The sequence below is a fragment of the Panthera onca genome, chromosome D3, assembly GCF_046562875.1.
Source record: "Panthera onca isolate mPanOnc1 chromosome D3, mPanOnc1 haplotype 2, whole genome shotgun sequence".
Classification (NCBI taxonomy): Eukaryota; Metazoa; Chordata; class Mammalia; order Carnivora; family Felidae; genus Panthera; species Panthera onca.
The window spans coordinates 14,979,336-14,998,870 of NC_138350.1; the positions used below are offsets into that span (position 1 = coordinate 14,979,336).

General features: G+C 41.5%; 1 protein-coding gene across 5 annotated transcripts in view; it reads left to right on the top strand.

The window, feature by feature from the left end:
- The first annotated feature begins 1,090 nt into the window (after positions 1-1,090).
- The window catches only part of BICDL1 (BICD family like cargo adaptor 1), a 103,438-nt gene continuing 84,993 nt past the window's right edge, over positions 1,091-19,535 (top strand). For 2 of the 5 annotated variants that reach the window (XM_060612436.3, XM_060612435.3), the window contains exons 1-2: positions 1,097-2,180; positions 9,936-10,151. In XM_060612436.3, the coding sequence (XP_060468419.1) occupies positions 1,752-2,180; positions 9,936-10,151 (645 nt within the window). In that variant the 5' untranslated portion in view covers positions 1,097-1,751. Of the gene's footprint in view, positions 2,181-9,935; positions 10,152-19,535 lie in introns of all 5 variants that reach the window. The other 3 variants (XR_009604139.3, XM_060612433.3, XM_060612437.3) reach the window with 3 other exon arrangements.

Consider the following 19,535-nt stretch of genomic DNA (forward strand, 5'->3'; position numbering starts at 1 on the left):
ACTGCTTGGAGTCTCCCAGTAGGCTCTTCAATTATTGTTTTGATCATTGCAGGAAGCTTCCTGTTACCATTTTCTATATCCACCCAGGCCATCTTGGTCAAAAACTACTATTTATCTTCCTCGAGACTTCTCATGCGTGAGGAAAGTAAAGAATAATGATCTACGTGAACCCTGGAGTCAGCCTGCCAGGATGTGATCTATTGTAATGATCTAGGCAGAGAACACCTCTCGAGGTCTCAATTTCCTCCCCGTAAAATGGAAAGAGTGACAGCACTTTATAAGGTTCTTGTTAGGACTAATCTAAGATAATGCATACACAGCATTTAGCACAAGACGCGGAACATACTAAGTACCTAATAAACAAAAGTCATTATCACGGCGATTCTTTGCTTCATATTCCCATCTGTGAGTTTTTTTCCCCGTTATTTCTCAACATAACTCTTTCTTTCGGGGCTGTTGATCTCGGAGGCCTCTGGTCCTTCATATCCCTGAGTCATCATCATTAAAATGCCGGATTTCTGAAGTCATTCCTCCCCCTCCTGCTCGCTAGGGCTCCCTCTCCTGACTGCTTAGCTTTGGTGAGGGCCCAGACCTAAATTCCGTGACCACGAGTCTCTGTCGGGACTCGGCCTTGGAAGAACATCCCCAGTCCTCTTGGAGACCACCTGAGGTTCGACAAAACTGATCCCCACCAGACTCTGAGAAACGCTCCAGCCCAAGAGTGGCGCGAGCCCGGAGGCGGGGCCTCGCTCGGAGGTGAGAACGAGGCCAGGGGCGGGGCTGTGCTCCGAGGTGAGCGCGAGGCCACACCCCGAGGTGAGCGTGCTGGGGCGGGGCCACATCCGATGTGGGCGCGAGGCCGGGGGCGTGGCCGCGCCGGGGCGCCGCCCGAACCATTAGGGATGCGCCAGCTGCCTCCCCAGGCGGCGCGCGCAGCCGCCCCCGGGCTTGAGGCAGCGCAGGGGTTAAGGTCGCCGGCGCCACCTGGGCGCCGCTGAGGAGACCCGCGAGCCGGCGAATCCCGCGCGGGCGCGGCGAACAGGTGCCCGCGCGCGTCAGGCGCCGGCAAGGGGCGGGGAGAGGGGGCGCGGCCGGAAGCCCGGGGCGGGGTGCGGCCGGCCCGGTGAGCGGGAGGAGCCGAGGGAGGCAGGAAGGAGTTCGCCCGGCTGCGCCGCGCGCGATGTGGAGCCGCCGCCTCGGCGCCTGCAGCAGCCGCCGCCGCCGCCGCTGCTGCTGCTGGGGCTGCCGCCGAGCCGAGGGACATGGAGCGCGGCTGCAGAGAGCGGCCGCCGGCAGCAGCAGCAGCGAGCGTCGCAGCGACAGCGGAGCGCAGCCCGCCCGGTGAGGCGCTGCCCGGCCGGCGGCGGCAGCGGCAGCAGCAGCAGCAGCAGCAGCAACAGGGCGGCTGAAAACTCGGCGGCGGCGTTCCTCGCAACCTCCCCTCTCGCTTCGCCGCCCCCCGGTCTTCCCTTCCTCAGCCTTTCCCTTTGCCACCCCCTCCTCCTCCCTAGCGCGAGCCGAGCAGCTGAGCCCCGGGGGCGGCGGCGGCGGGGGGGGGGGGCGCGTGCCGCCGGCGCGGGGGAGGGGCGGGCCGGCGCGCGCCGCGCCCAGGGCTCGCGGGGACCCGAGGGGCGCGTGCCGCGGCGCGGGGCGAGGCGCGGGGCGCTGGGCGGCGCGGCGGGGCCCCTCCCCCCTGCAGCCTGGCGCGCGCCGGCCGGGCCGCACCGCTGCGGGCTCCGCGCGCGCGGGCCATGTCCGCCTTCTGCCTGGGCTTGGCCGGCCGCGCTTCAGCACCCGCGGAGCCGGACAGCGCCTGCTGCATGGAGCTGCCCGCAGCGGCCGCGGACGCAGTCGGGAGTCCAGCCGCCGCCGCCCTCATCTCCTTCTCCGGGGGCCCCGGGGAGCTGGAACTGGCGTTAGAGGAGGAGCTGGCGCTGCTGGCGGCCGGGGAACGGCCGTCCGACCCCGGGGAGCATTCTCAGGCCGAGGCTGGGCCTCCGGCCGAGGGGTCCGGACTGCAGCCGCCGCCCGCCCAGGATCCCGAACTGCTGTCGGTGATCCGGCAGAAAGAGAAGGATCTGGTGTTGGCGGCCCGGCTGGGCAAGGCGCTGCTCGAGAGGAACCAGGACATGAGCCGGCAGTACGAGCAGATGCACAAGGAGCTGACAGACAAGCTGGAGGTGAGGACGTCCCTCGTGGGATGGGTGGGAAGCAGGGAGAGCCCTTTCGGCCTTGGGCAGCTTCAGCTTCGGGAGCCACCCACCCTACTCCTTCCTTACTCACCCTGCCTTAACAGAAAACCACCTGGAGGGAGGGGTCGGGTGGAGGGTTTCGAATTATCAGACCAGGGCAACATTGAATCCACCTGACTTCAGCAAATGGGTCCACGCACCGCCCCAGCCCCGCTGTGGGCCATTCTATATATGTACTGTACACAGCGTCTAAAATAGAGCTTACAGTATGACTAATTTATACAGCGCTGAGGTGATGTCTGCACACAGAGAAATGAGAAAGTCGGGAAGCATTTAAAATATGCTCCAGGTTTTCAGAGTAGTTAATCTCTAATCAGGGTGTTAGCCTTAAAGCCTTCCAGTTTTGGCGTTAAGGCCTCCAGATGCCCTTGTCTTAACTTCCCGGCAGCTCAGAGTTGTGGGAAACAAGTGCCCCTCAAGGAGCTTTATATAGCCTTCAAATACTCAGGGATTAGGAATGTGGTTCCATTGCAGAAATCAGGCAAGCCTGGGCTCGGCATGTGACTGTTGGTAGTGGATTTAATTTGGACCTCGGCATTTATGTGTATTTTGTATTTAAACAGTACGCTTTTTTTTTTTTTTTTTTTTTTTTGGTCTTCTGGGCCTCATTCATGCGATTCGGTGGCCAAATGCAACCCATGAGAACCATGTTACTTTAACTATTATAAATACTTCTTAAAGTGTGTAAGATTTCTGCCAGTTTTCTGTATCAAAGTCTTTTGGAGCTATGCCTGTTTGTTTTCTTGCCCTTTACTGGGAAAGGGCCTTTAAAGTGGTATGGAATGCCAGCCCTTGTAAAAATTAGAGAGCTTTTTTTAAAAAAGGGGGTGGGGCATCTGTGGCATTGGAGACTAGCTTATTTTTTTTCTGCCTGTGCATTTACTGTTGTTACCCAGTTTGGTTGCAACCAGTTCTTTTCTTAGTTACAAGAGAATAGTACAGTCCTGAATAAGGTCTGAAATTGACCCTAGTCTGCTTTCCTATCACTGCTGCTGGTTGAACAGTCAGAATATAAGTCCAGAAACTTTTCTATAATAAGATTTAAGTATGTGTTTGTGGTCTAGCGATGTATCAAAAGTAAATCAGGGAGAAAAAAGGAAACCGGTTGAGTGCCCTGTAGTTCAGTTGGCCTGTTAACTGGGTCTGCCAGTCGATGAACTCCTGAGATACCTCTCTGAAAAGTGGTTTGTGAAACCTATAGGTAGACTGCCAAAAAGCACCCAGTGAATTGAAGTGTTTAGTTTTCACTGGAAGTAGAGGTCTAGAAATAAAAGGGTGTTTTTTTTTTTTTAATGGGATTTAGTTACATGACTCTATATAGAAGTACTACTGCAGAGATTTATTCTTGTGATTTGAAATTCCTTCAGTGAGGGACTTATTGAAGAAACATTGTTATCAGTCAGTTTGATTAGTGATGGATTTCTGAGTAATCCTGAGTGTGCAGTTACACACACCCTGGCTTCCATGTGGAGCCCTTACACATTTCTTCACAAAGGAAAAAGATTTAAAAATTCTATAACAAGAAGGGTTCTATTGTGAAAGAATAAATTACCTTTGACTTTTTGCTATTGACCAAACAGATGGTAATAAAATATTTTAAAGCTCTTAAATTAGTTTTTAAAATCATCATTCCTCTACAGGTCACCATATTGAACTCTAGTGTATATTTTAATTTCTGGGGGCTGGTTGCACAACAGTGTGAATGTACTTAACACTAAGCTGTACACTTAAAAATGGTTGAGGTGGTAAATTTTATGTTCTATATACTTACGTTTTAAAATTTTGTTTAAAAAGCCAAATATAGGGGCTCCTGGGTGGCTCAGGTTGTGATCTCGCGGTCTGTGAGTTCGAGCCCCGCGTCAGGCTCTGTGCTGACAGCTCAGAGCTGGAGCCTGCTTCGGATTCTGTGTCTCCCTCTCTCTCTCTCTGCCCCTTTCCTGCTCATGCTCTGTCTCTCTCTGTCTCAAAAATAAATACACGTTTAAAAAATAAATAAAAATAAAAAGCCAAATATATTGATTGTTACTGAACATGAGTATTAGAGGGTTCAGTTATACTATTTTTTTCAAGGTATATTTCAAGGAAGATTATCCTGAACAATTTTTAGTTTTTTTTAAAAAAGCACATTTAAAAAGATCCCATAAAGATATTGTCATTAGTTCCTTGTTAATTCTTTTAATTCTTATTAATATGAGAGAGACAAACCTAATAGAGGGCGATTCATTTGATACCTGCAAGTAAATTTTCCTTTCAGCATAAATTTTTTAAAATATTTTTTTTAAGTTTATTTTGAGAGAGAGAGAAAGAGCACAAATGGAGGAGAGGCAGAGAGAGAGGGTGAGAGAGAATCTCAAGCAGGCTCTGAGCTCTCAGCACAGAGCCCATCGTGGGGCTCAAACTCACAAACCATGAGATCATGACCTGAGCCAAGATCAGAAGTCAGATGCTCAATGACTGAGCCACCCTGGTGCCCCACCTCTATATTCTTTAAGCAGCCTAGATTTTAGAATGTCTGCTTAGGGACAAAATACTTTATAAAGTTTAACACTGCCATGCTATATTTTCAATTAAATTAAATACTTAAGGGTAGAAAACTAGCCTTTTAAAAGCATTTGTAATTTTCCACAAACTGTCAGTGGAGCAAACACATTTTCTCACAGGTTGGTTTGAAAGATTAACACTTGAGGGGACTCTGAGAGAATGTTGGTTTCACTGTTAAATAGTGAGACTGGTCTTGTTTTAATCCCCTCTGTTCCCTTATTACTTCAAAACTGGCACCTTTCTAACCTCTGGACCAATAAGCCATTGTTAAGATTTTTTTCTACCTATTTGTTAATACTGAATACCTTTCCAGTTCTGTGTGCCAAACCTAAGATTTTGTTTTGTCATTTAAAATATAAAGTACTTGATCTCATACTGGTCTCTTATTAAAGGCACACTCTTTAAAGTCTTTAATGGCTTAAAGATTAACATAGAATTTTTTTGGCTATATATCTCTTAGGGTTAAAATGAAGATTCAATTTAACTTAAAATACTGGAAGATTGTGGTCATTTTTTTCCACTCTTAAATTGACTATATTGTATTTTATTCATTCACTGAATTATATTTTCATATACTTAAAGTTCTAAAGTTATTTTTTTAAGATTTTATTTTTTAAAAATCTTTTTTAAAAATTTATTTATTTTGAGAGAGAGACAGCATGAGTGGGGGAGAGGGAGAGAGAGAATCCCAAGCAGGCTCTGCACCGTCAGCACAGAGCCCAATTCGGGGCTTGAACTCACAAACTGTGAGACATGACCTGAGCTGAAACCAAGAGTCAGACACTTAACGGGCTGAGCCACCCAGGTGCCCCAAGATTTTTCAAAGTAATCTGTACATCCAACATGGGGCCCAGATTCACAACCCTGAGCCCAAGAGTCACATGCTCCACTAACTGAGCCAGCCAGGCGCCCGTAAAGTTACTTTCTAAAATTTATTTTTTCTGCACCTACAGTGAGCCCTTTTGCTTTTATATCTTATATCCAGCCAGGTCCTTAGTTTTTTTTTCTGGAACGTGAACTAAGACAGTAACTCAGATTTATATACTTTTTTCTTCAGTATTTTATTTATTTAGTTTCTAAAAATACTGTTTTTAACATGCAAGATCCCCTTTTTTCCTATTCCAGCTGAGAGTGGATTATCTCTTACTGCATGCAGAGGTAGTCTTTTACCTCAACTACATTTTCCTTTTCCTTCTGCAGGTCAATTCTTAGGATTCTAGTACAATTTTTTTTTTTTAAGGGCAAAACAAATAAAATGAAAGTGATCACCTAATGAGAGTCACAAGTAGATTTGGGGTAGGCAAATCTAGAGCTCCTTATTTGCATACAGTGTTTGGTCCACTTAAAAAGATAGTACTTTTTCTTTGTATTTTTCAAGAATCATATCCTGGACTTATGACAGTGGTGTTGCTTTTTTAGCTCTTGGCGGAAATCCATTTTCAGTAACAACCAATTTTAGATTGGTTAATGATGTTAACTTTTTATTTTTTCAGAGTTTTAAATACCTTTTTTTTTTTTTTTTTTTTTTTAAGAATGGTTTCAGATGGGGCGCCTGGGTGGCTCAGTCGGTCAAGCGTCCGACTTCAGCTCAGGTAATGATCTCACGGTTCATGAGTTCGAGCCCCGAGTCAGCCTCTGTGCTGATGGCTCAGAGCCTGGAGCCTGCTTCGCATTCTGTGTCTGCCTCTCCCCCAATCACACTCTGTCTGTCTGTCTGTCTGTCTGTCTGTCTCTCCCTCAAAAATAAACAGAAAAAAATTTTAAAAATGGTTTCAGATTTACAGAAAAAATGGAAAGATGGTACAGGACATTTGCATATGTTCTGCACTCAATTTCCTCTGTTATTAACATCTTACATTATCATGGTATACTTGCCGTGATTAAAAATCCATTACTGATACACTGTTAACTACACTCCTTAGTTTATTCAGATTTCCTTAGCCTTTATGTACTGTGTTTTTCTGTTCCAAGATTACAACCTGGATACATTACATTCAGTTTTCCTATCTTCTTAGTCTCCTCTTTGCTGTGGTACTTTTTTTTATGTTTGTTTATTTATTTATTTTGAGAGAGAGTGAGAGAGCGTGTGCTCGAGCTCGAGGGAGAGAAGAATCCCACTCAGGCTCCATACTTTCAAGCCCAGAGCCCGATGCGGGCTCGATCTCACGAACCATGAGATTATGACCTGTGCTGAAATCAAGAGTCGGATGCTTAACTGCGCCACCCAGGTGCCCATGCTGTGGCACTTTTTTAGACTTGTTTATGATGACCTTAACAGTTTTGATGGTAACTTTTCTTCTTTTGTTTATTGAGGTATAATTGACATTATTAGTTTCAGGTGTAGATATTAACTTTAACACAGGAATAACACATAATATCTAAAATGGCATATAACTTAACGTATAATCCCTGACCTCCATACTTCCTAATATGCTGCCTAGAGTTTACTGGTTAATTTAACACTTAATGAAAATACAATTCTAGGAAACCTTTCTTTTCTCTTGTTAGACAAAAGGCTAAATTCTTTCTGTTCATTAATAGGAAAGTCTTGACTGCTTTTTTTCAGTGTTGGGAAACCTGAATTAGGAAGTTTGTCACATGACCAGAAAAATATAAGGTCAGAATAAACTAATCAGCACCACCTGTCGCAACCCCTCCCCCAACTCCAAGTGGATTGGATTGTTTTAGTTGCTTAGTTGGGCTGTTCACTAACAGCTGTTTGCTGAATATTTTTAAGTCTCTCTGTTCTTTTAGAACACAAGCCTAATTTATCTGGCCTCTCAGTAACACTGTGATTACTGAGTTCTTGCTGTTGCCTTCTGCTCAATCTTTTTCATTTTGGAAAAACTGAATAAAACCAAGTATCACAATTTTAGGATGGCAATTAGCATTTGTTTCTGCATTTCATCTTTTTGAAGTCCCTACAGTGACTAAAACATTCTCATTTTTGGAGTTTAGCAATATGAGGAAAGCACAGAGCAGAAAGTTCTCAGGCTGATGAGTAGAAGTCCCTCCCTTATTCTTCCTTTCCTTGCATGCTCCAAGCCAAGGTTCTATAAAGTCTAACTATAATGTGACTTCTTCAACAAATATACTAGAGTGACTATATCCGAGTGAGTTGTTTCCCAGAGTGATCGACCTGGAGGACCATACATTTATTTCAGTAAAAACTGCCTTTGCTAATGTGATCAGAATTTTCATTTTGGATTGCTGATTTTATCTTTTGGCACGTTATTTTGACTGCTGTGTCATGGTAAATTTACATCTTTTAGGGATAAATTTGACTTTCAGAAGTGTTAACAAGTCAGCAAAAAAGGGAATAAGATGTCAGGGTGAAATGGGGTAATCTCTTTTTTAGACACATCTTAAATGTGAAGTAATGTGACTGATTTTCATTTTCTTGTGCAACTATACACTGGCCCTTAACACTCTCCAAAAGAATTACTCCAAAAAATATTCACAAAGTGAGAACTTGGATAGAATAAGAGTGTAGAAGAGATGACCAAGTACTCTGAAGAAGATTCATATGCTCATCGTAGCTTGTAGAAACATTCTCAGTGCTTGATATCAACCTTCAGTGCATCAGAATTTCCTGTAGAGCCAAGATAGATAGATGAGTAGACAGATGCATGCCTAGGCTTCATCCCATTCTTAACTAATCACAGTCTTTGGGATTGAGGTCCAGGTGGGTATATTTTCAACAATTATATCAGAGCTTTTCTGAGAGCCGTCCCCTTCCCCCCAAATTGACCATTGCTTTAACTTCTATTTAATGTACTCCTTGGGGTGTAGACTTTGCTATTTCATACATAATATGATTTTTAAGTAGAACATACTTGCCTCTGTTAAGAGACATGCGTCTTATCTCACAGAAACAAAGAAGGGTGCCTGGCTGGCTCAGGTGGAAGGGCATGCGACTCTCAATCCAGGGTCGTGAGTTCAAGACCTACATGGGATATAGAGATTACTTAAATAAATAAAACTTAAAAAAAAAAACCCCAAAAAACAAAAGGGTATTCTTATTTCCTTCAAAAGAATCCTTTTTTATTGAGCTGCTGCTTCAAGCCATCTGTACTTTGCATACCATTTGTTACATACAATTTATTTTTTTTTAAGTTTATTTATTTTGGGAGAGAGAGAGAGAGAGAGAGAGCGCACATGAGAGAGAGAGGGAAAGAGAATCCCAGGCAGGCTTTGTGCTGTGACTGTGGAGCCTGATTGGGGCTCAAACTCATGAACCATGAGATGATGAACTGAGCGGAAATCAAGAGTCAGATGCTTAACCGACTGAGCCACCCAGGCACCCCACAACTTACTACTTTTATCAGTCTCTCCCACTAGAATGAAAGCTCCATAAAGGCAAGGACCATGTCTGTTTTACTTTGCACTATGTCTGCAGCATAGTGGCTGACCCATCGCAGGTACTCCTCAAGAATAAATGAGTGGATCAGAAATAAATGTGCAAAGCTGATAAGCCATGATTTAAAGTAGACCTGAAGCTGAACTTGCTTGATATCCAAATATAATTCTATATATCACAACAAGTATTTATTGAATTGTGATTTGGAGTGCTAAACAGAGTCAGATGACTTAAACACAAATCCCAGCTCTGCCATTTACTAGTTTGACCTTGAGCTTGTTACTTGACCTCTTATTGTAGGTTACCTCATTTGTAAGAAAAGATGGTTAATCTGAAGGATCCCTGGAGTTCCTTCCGTCCCTGAAAATTCTTTGATTCTAAGTGTCTGGTATTATGCCAGGCATGATAGTTGATTCCAAAAGAAGCCTTCTTAAGGACTTGTGTTAAGTTGTTTAAATGTATAGTTTACTAGTTAATTAGATGACTAGGGCTGAATTTCAAGTGAATTCCTGAGTCTATAGTCCTATCCATAGTCCCATGCCCAACGACAAGAATAAACACAGTAATATTAAGTGTTTTTAATAAGAACAGCATGCTAACTCCTTCCTACTCTGTAAGAAGGGAGTGTTTTTGTAGCTGTGAAATAGACAACTTTTCCCATGTGGCAGAGTGTTTTGTTGTGCTGACTGGGAAGAAGAAAAGTTAGGAGAGTGTGAAAAGAGAAAAAAAGCAAAGGCTGTAAATTTTTAACAGTTTTTAAATCCTCTTCACTTCTCACCCAGCACTTAGAACAAGAGAAACACGAACTAAGAAGACGATTTGAGAACCGAGAAGGGGAATGGGAAGGGCGCGTGTCAGAGCTGGAGAGTGATGTGAAACAACTTCAGGATGAGTTGGAGAGGCAGCAGGTTCATCTACGGGAAGCAGATCGAGAAAAAACACGGGCTGTCCAGGAATTATCAGAACAGAACCAGAGGTTATTGGATCAACTCAGCAGGGTAAGCCACAAATTAAGAATTTATGGTATAAAATACTGAAAGTTGAAACCAAAGCTGCTGTACGATGTTGTTCATACATATGGTAAGAGTAAGTTTTGTTGCCATTGGTGTTGATATCAACAAGTTGAATAATTTTCACCTGTGGGAACGTCAGCTGTGTGAACTGGGAGTCAGGAACCAAAACCCTTACCTCTCATTAATCAGCTAAGAGACTTTGACAATCACTTAACTTGGGAGATTTTTCGTTTTTAAAATGAAAAGAGTTGTGCCTAATGATTTCTGACGTCTGGTATAGCTCTAAAAGTCTGTGATTCCTTTACCTAGAAGAAGTCTGTCATGGATGAAATTATGTTAATGAATTTGGTTCAGATATTAAATGGTGCCATCTTTAAGCTGAAAAGCTTGGGGAAAATTAGAGCAAATGATTTTCAATGATGAAATGTGAATGTACATTTCTTCATATTATTTGAATATGAGAGGAGAAGTATATGTGTATCTGTATTTAAAATTTGTTCTTTTATATCCTAGTAAGTAAAAAATTCTCGTGCCTTTATAGAATGGTGTTATGGAAGTATTAATTAACCAGGGTCAAGACTGAAATCATTGCAAAGAGGGAGTTTGAGGGCTGAATAGGTCCAAATCTAATTTATATACAGAACATACCTTTTTAACAAATGCAGAAATGTTATTAATGCCCTGGTCTCTAAATCCACCTACTTTTAAAAATTAAGAGTGGGATTTACTATGGTACTTCAGTCCTTCTTATGTGTTGAAAATAAAACTATTAACTCTTTAGTTATCAGAAGAAGAAAGAACTTCTAGTCTGATCTCATTGTGTAGGTCATGCTTTGATATTTGGAAAAGGCTTAGCTAGAGCAGTACATGGAAAATTCTTGGCATTTCTACTAATTCGATGGGTAACACCGTATGAAGTCATTTAGTTTGTCATAGTTGGTTCCCATGGATACTCTGAGACGGGTCAAAACCTTCATGCCTCACTAGGAAATGTGAGGTAAATGCCACAACTAGGGAAAGATACAAGAAGGAGAGGCAGAGGAGAGAATGGAAGTAGGGAGGAAGGAGAGGGAGACAGGAAGGTAGAAAGAAGGGGAAAAAGAGATACCTAATAACTTGGAAAGTAGCTAGTTGCAGGAAATATTGACACGTGTGAAAGGTGAGAATCCACATGATAGGCAGAACTAAAGGTCTTGCCTTCCCATCTAGGGGATTAAATCACTATTTGATTGACTGGAAAGAAAGAGTTGGACAGTTCTTCAAGAAGTCACTTCAAGGCCAGTTTAGTAACAGCATTTCTGACTCTGTTCTAAAACCTTTTGCAACAACTGAGAAGGGAATCTCTATCCTTGTAAGATTTTTAAGATTTTGAGTGTTCATTATTCATGAAAGATTAAGTTAACTGGACAGGCCTAGCCAGATTTATTTATTTATTCAACATTTATTTAATACTTATTTTGAGTGACTTCATGAAATCGAGCCCTGCATCAGGCTCTGTGCTGACAGTGACGAGCTTGCTTGGTATTCTCTCTCTCCCTCTCTCTTTCTGTTCCCTGCCCCCTGCCAAAACATAAAATAAATAAACATTAATACTTATTCTGAGCAAGTGTTTCTTATGGAAACCTATGAAAGGAATACAGCAAACCAAAACAATTAAAGGGGAAATTATCTCTTGGGAGTAAGTTCATGTTATAAAATAACATGAGCAGAAACGACTCAATTCTGCTTTCTGATCTGGTGAAAGATAGGTGGCCAAGAGAGATGAAAGAAGAAAGCAAATATTAAATACCATGTAGCAAAAGAGCAGTGAGCTTGGAATTTAGATGCATGTTGAATCTTGACCCTGCTTCTCATTGACTGTTTCACCTTGTTTTTGCCTCGCTTTTCTAATCTTTAAAATGGGGATAAAAATCTATACCTTATGCAAGTACTTTTGAAATGAAAATGAGGTAATGTGCCCGTGTTATGCTGCAGTATATGAAGGTAAGGATTTCAGTGTTAATGGTTGTTTTAATAAAGCAGCATATTTATAGTTGGGGTTCCTTTGCCTAGTTTCTCTGTAGAAAATCCTGATAAGCTGTTCCCAAAAGGATATAGGGGGATAACATTTCCACTAGATCTAGATTCTTGTTATCCTCTCTGGCCTTGAATGTAGGCCCTTGGTGAGTTGTGTGGCTTTTTTTCCCTTTCTCTTTTTAAGCAGGACAAGCCCCTGGGGTTTTCCATCAACAGCCATTTTAGATTGTATTTTATTATCATTTTATTAACTGGGTATTCAGGAACCAAAGGAGTTGAGTGCTTTGAAGTGAATTAAGATTCTCATGGGACAAGATAACAACCAGCAGAGGTAGTAGAAGGCCTCGCTTTTCTTGTGATGTCTATAACATGTCTTTATAAGCATGAAATGTATAATATTTAAAACTTAGTACAATACTTCTGTGATACTTTTGTCTGAAGTATTTTTTTAAGTTTATTTATTTATTTATTTAGTAATTTCTACACTCAGCATGGGGCTCGAACTCACAACCCCCAGACCAGGAGCTGCATGTTCTGACTGGGTCAGCCAGGCACCTCTGAAATTTTTTTTTTTTTTAATTTTTTTTTTTCAACGTTTTTTATTTATTTTTGGGACAGAGAGACAGAGCATGAACGGGGGAGGGGCAGAGAGAGAGGGAGACACAGAATCGGAAACAGGCTCCAGGCTCCGAGCCATCAGCCCAGAGCCATCAGCCCAGAGCCTGACGAGGGGCTCGAACTCACGGACCGCGAGATCGTGACCTGGCTGAAGTCGGACGCTTAACCGACTGCGCCACCCAGGCGCCCCTGAAATATTTTTAAGTATATTTCTTTTGCTGCCACAGACTCCAAGGTTGTTATATATTTTTTTTAATTATTTATTTATTTTTTAAGTTTGTTTATTTTGACAGAGTTCGAACAGGGGAGGGGCTGAGAGAGAGGGAGAGAGAGAGAATCGCAAGCAGGCTTTGTAACTGTCAGTACAGAGTCTGACCCAGGGCTTGAACTCACAAGCTGTGAGATCATGACCTGAGTTGAAATCGAGAGTTGGACGCTTAACCAATTAAGCCACCCAGGTGTCCTTTTCTTTCTTTTTTTTTTTTTAAGTAACAGCTCTATTGAGATTAATTCATATACCATGACATTTACTTTTTAAAGGTATAAAAATTCACTGAGTTTTAGTATATTCACAGGGTTGTGGAACTCTGAACAGTATCTCTCTTTTTTTAATGTTTATTTTTGAGAGAAAGAGCATGAGCAGGGAGGGGCAGAGAAAGGGAGACACACAGGAACAGAAGCAGGCTCCAGGCTCTGAGCTGTCAGCACAGAGCCCAGTGTGGGGCTTGAACCCATGAACTGCAAGAACATGACCTAAGCCAAAGTCAGACACTTAACCGACTGAGCCACCTAGGGAACTTTGTTACCACTATCTAATTATAGAATATTTCACCCCACCCCCACCCCAAAAAGAAATCCTATACCCATTAGTAGTCACTTTCCATTCCTCCTAACCCTCCCTATCCCATGCCCTGACCCCTGGTAACCATTAACCTACTTTCTGTTTCTGTGGATTTGCCTATTCTGGACATTTCATATAAATGAAATCATACATGTATGATTCTTTGTGACTGACATCTTTCCCTTAGTGATGTTTCAAGGTTCATCTACATTGTAGCATATATCAATAATACTTTATTTTTATGGCTGAAGAATATTCCATTGTATGGATATAATATTTTGTTTGTTCATTAGTTGATGGACATTTGGGTTGTTTCCACTTTTTGGCTGTTATGAATAAGTTTACCATAAACATTCATGTACAAGTTTTTATGTGACCAAGGTTCTTTTCAGCTCTATAATAGGATGCTGTGAGCATATATGTCCCATGAGCTTCTGGGTCCTCAATATCATGAAAGAAGGAATAAGTATTGTTCTAATTTTATAGCTGGGAAAACTTGAGGGACAGAAAGGCACATGACTTGTTTAAGCCTTTTCTAATTCAAGACTTGTTAGGGTTCCTGTGCTTTACTTTCAGATTTCTAAGTCAGTAATTAAGGTCACAGGTTTTAGAGTCAGACAGCCCTGTGGCCAAAGACCAACTCTGCTATTTATGAGTTGGGGAAACATGTGGAAGTTTTCTCACTTTTTTAAACCTTAGTTTCCTTCTTTATAAAATGGAAACAATTATATTATCAGTATTACCTGATACTGTTAGGAGGAGCAAATGAGATAATATACGTAATCTCTAACCATGGTGTTTAACATATTGTAAGTGCTCAATAAATGGTAGCATGGTTTATAATTATGTCTTCTTCATGTAGATGGTGTTTCTGTATCTAGTCAAACTTTGATTCTCTAACCTGAGAGAAGAAGAATCTGAAGTGTCCCCAGCATATATTAGTGTTTGAAAATGTTGTGTCTTGCAGTTAAATTTCTATTCAAAAATATTTGAGTAAAAGTGATCTTTCTAGGAATTGAGTCAGATTTGTTCTATGGCATCTTGTATCCCCTAGATACTGCTTCAGATACCCTGGGGATACCTTTATTCCAGTTTATTTGTTCATTTGGACAAAATGCCCTGTAAATTCTCTTCTAGCTTCTAAAATTCTGTGAGACTCATTTTTGTGAAACTCAGGCTGACCTATTTGGAGAAAGTGTAATTCACTTTCTGAGTTAGAAAGTGACACCATGTGGGAATGCAGGCTGGTGCAGCCACTCTGGAAAACAGTATGGAGGTTCCTCAAAAAATTAAAAATAGAACTACCCTATGACCCAGCAGTTGCACTATTAGGTATTTATCTAACAGATACAGGTGTGCTGTTTCGAAGGGACACATGCACCCCCATGTTTATAGCAGCACTATCAACAATAGCCAAAGTATGGAAAGAGCCCAAATGTCCATCGATGGATGAATGGATAAAGAAGATGTGGTATATGTATATATATATATATACAATGGAGTATGCCTTGGCAATCAAAAAGAATGAAATCTTGCCATTTGCAACTACATGGATGGAACTGGAGGGTATTATGCTAAATGAAATTAGAGAAAGACAAAAATCACATGACTTCACTCATATGAGGACATTAAGAGACAAAACAGATGAACATAAGGGAAGGGAAACAAAAAGGATATAAAAATAGGGAGTGAACAAAACAGAAGAGACTCATAAATATGGAAAATAAACTGAGGGTTACTGGAGGCGTTGTGGGAGGGGGGATGGGCTAAATGGGTAAGGGGCACTAAGGAATCTACTCTTGAAATCATTGTTGGGCACTATATGCTAACTAATTTGGATGTAAATTTAAAAACATAAAAAGAAAACAAGTTAATAAAAAAAAAAAAGGAAAGTAACACTATGATGGCATTGACAGTGGGGTTTAATAGGATATGTTAGACATTTATCATCCTACCTCAAAAGTGGAAAGATGGGGTGCCTGGGTAGCTCAGTCGGTTAAGTGTCTAACTCTTGATCTCAGCTCAGGTCTTAATCTCAGGGTCGTGAGTTCAAGCTCTGCAGGTGTGGAGTCCACTTAAAACAAAAAAAAATGGAGGGATGCCTGGGTGTCTCAGTTGGTTGAGCGTCCAACTTCAGCTCAGGTCATGATCTTGCAGTTTGTGAGTTTGAGCCTTGCACCTGGCTCTCTGCTCTCTCTGCTCATCAGCACAGAACCCGCTTTGGATACTCTGTCCCCGCACCCGCCCTCCCCCTACTCCTCACCCCTCTCAAAAATAAACTTTTTTTTTTTTTTAAAGTGGAAAGAATACAGTGGGCCTTGCTTTCGGAAAAAGGAGAGGTGAAACATGGGCCATACTACATAAAACTTAGAGGTTTTGGGGGGCATCTTGGTGGCTTGGTTGGTTAAGTGTCCAACTTCACATCAGGTTGTGATCTCACGGTTTGTGAGTTTGAGCCCTTCATCAGGCTCTGTGCTGACAGCTCAGAGCCTAGAACCTGCTTCGGATTCTGGGTCTCCCTCTCTCTCTGCCCCACCCCTGCTTGCACTCTGTCTCTCAAAAATGAATAAATGTTAAAAAAACAAAACAACTTAGAGGCTTTTTGAGAATCCTTTTTTTTTTTTTTTTTAAGTTTATTTACTTATTTTGAGAGAGAGCAGGCAGGGAAGGGGCAGAGAGAGGGAGAGACAGAAAGACAGAATCCCAAGCAGGCTCTGTGCTGTCAGCGTGGAGCCTGACATGAGGCTCAAACTCACCAACAGTGTAATCATGACCTGAGCCAAAAGCAAGAGTCAGATGCTTAACCAACTGAGCCATCCAGGTGCCCTGAGAATCCTGATAAATACATAATACAGTACTTTTCACTGGCATTACAGCAGAATCCTCCAGAACCCCCAAATGATTTTTCTCCCCAACAGTAGTAGTGAAGATAATAGAGTTCTAATTAGTGTTAGAGTCCTGAAGTGATCATTCACTAATTTAACCTGCTACAGCTTATACCATATTTTAGGTGCTGTAGAAACTTCTTATAGTTTGCATGTACAGCAGCAAGCCAAAACAGTGATTTGAACAGTGTAGAAATAGTCTTATTCACAATAATAATAATGTCAGTAATAATAAGCTTCTCATTTAGCCTTTTCAGCCTTCAGAAGTTGACATATTTTCTTCTTTTTATTAAAACTTTTTAAATGTTTTTATTTATTTTTGAGAGAGAGAGAGAGAGAGCATGAGCGGGGGTGGGGTAGAGACAGAGGGAGACACAGAATCCGAAGCAGGCTCCAAACTCCTAGCTGTCAGCACAGAGCCCAACACAGGGCTTCAACTCGTAAACCTCGAGATCATGACCTGAGCTGAAGTCATACATTTAACTGATTGAGCCCCCCAGGCGCCCCAACATAAGATATTTTCAAAATGAATCTCAGTAGTGTTAGAAATTTCAGTAAAAGAAGGCATTTTCACAGTTTGTACTAATAAAGCACTGCTCATACTTCCTTGTAAAACACTAAGGTCAGATAAGCACTTGTTGACCAAAGAATGGGAAAAATTATTGATTTCTCCTTAAAAAGGGGGGTGGGAGGTTAAAATTTCTTAGGGACTTCTAAAGTTTACTTCCCCAAAATACATAGCTCTAGAGTTTGTAGAAACTGGCTGGGAAATGCTCTTACACTTTTTCCCTGCAGTTTTGTACATGAAATAGTCACACCTTTTTCCCCCTCCTTCCCTAACTCCTCATCCTACCAGCAGCAGAACCATATGCTTAATCCTAATCCCATTTTCTCTAGTAGGGGTCAGGGTTTCAGACTGCAGGACCGAATGTATACAGTCTTAGTGACTGTTTATTATGTATTGGGTTACAATTTTTGGATAATTATGTAGATATTTGCATTTTCCATTTATAAAACCATGACATACTTAACATTTTGTCATATTCAGATTTTTTAAAGAGATAAAACATTATTGATCATGTCAGTCCTCTCCACTTTTCCAGTTACTCTTCTACCTATTCATGTGTTTATACTACACACGTGTGTGCATGTATGTCAACATATATATCCCATTATATATACTATATCCATTAATATTGTATAATAACATTTTTCCGGGGCGCCTGGGTGGCTCAGTCGGTTAAGCGTCCGACTTCGGCTCAGGTCATGATCTCGCGGTTCGTGAGTTCAAGCCCCGCATCAGGCTCTGTGCTGATGGCTCAGCGCCTGGAGCCTGTTTCAGATTCTGTCTCCCCCTCTCTCTCTGACCCTCCCCCATTCATGCTCTGTCTCTGTCTCAAAAATAAATAAACGTTAAAAAAATTTTTTTTTAATAACATTTTTCCATGTTTCAAACACTTAATAAACGGCAGCATCATTCTCACAGATAATGTTCACATCATTCTATACTTCACTCTTTTGGGTCAATGTTATGTTTAAGGGATTGACATATTAATAAATATAGTTCTAGTTCATTTATTTCAACTGTTTATTATTTGGGCAAATATAGTACAATATACTTATTCTTTTATTGATAAACCTTTAAGTTCCTAATTTTTCATTACTGCACACTTTCCTGCAGTGACTGTTCTTGTGCACATATATTTGTGTTAATCTGGTAAACCTAGGAGTGGAATTGCTTGGTCCAAGAGTAAACACCTCTTCAAAAAAAAAAAAAGAGTAAAGACCTCTTCAACTCCATGAGATGTTGTCAAATTACTCTCCAAAACTGTTGTACAAATTTACATTCTTAACCTGCAATGTGTGTGAGAGCCAGTATGTGTGATTGTTCTCATCTTCACCAACACTTGGTGTTGGTTTTAAAAATCAGTCTCCAGGCACCTGAGTGGCTCAGTCAGTTGGGCGTCTGATTCTTGATCTCAGTGCAGGTCTTGATCTTAGGGTTGTGGGTTCAAGCCCCACATTGGGCTCCACGTTGGGTATGGAGCCTACTTAAAAAAAAAATTAGTCTCATGTATCTGAAATGGTATTTTTATTGTTTTTTTTTTTAATTTTTATTTTAATTTTGATTTCATGAATTGCTAGTGAGGTTGGGCATCTTTTGTTTTTATGTTTATTGTGAATTGCCTGTTTGTATCTTTCACTGTTTTCTTACTGGCGTGTAAGCATATTTTAACATGTTCTTGATGCTGTTAAATTTTCACTTTGTTTATGGAGTCTTTTACTAAACAGAAGTGTGTACTTTCATTGAAGTCAAATTTATTAATCATTTCTTTTATGATTTGTTCTTTTGTGTTTTGATTTGTCCTATTCTCCCAAGTCCTAAAGATATTTTCCCATGCTAATTACAAAAACTTAAGCTTGTTTTTTACATTTAGATCTTTAATCTATCTAGAACTTATTTTATAGTGTGATATAGCATAGGAAACCAGTTATGTTTTCTATACTGATTCTGTCTCAGTGCTGTTTATTTCCCCACGGATTTCTAATACTATATGTATTTTTGTAATGAAAAAAAATCCTAATATTTATTCTTGAATGAAGAGCCAAGATAACTTAAAATAGAAATTTCAGAAGGTTTTAGAAAACTGTATTAGGTGGCTAGGGCTGCTATAACAAAGTGGATGGCTTAGACAGCAGAAATGTATTATCTTGTGGTTCTAGAGGCTGGAGGTCCAAAATCAAGGTGTCTTACGGGTTGATTCCTTTTTATTAAAAAAAATTTTTTTTTTAATGTTTATTTATTTATTTTTGAGAGAGAGAGAGACAGAGCACGAGCAGGGGAGGAGCAGAGAGAGAGGGAGACACAGAATCTGAAACAGGCTCCAGGCTCTGAGCTGTCCATACAGAGCCCGACGCGGGGCTCGAACTCACAAGCCATGAGATCATGACCTGAGCTGAAGCCGGACGCTCAACCGACTGAGCCACCCAGGCACCCCAGGTCGATTC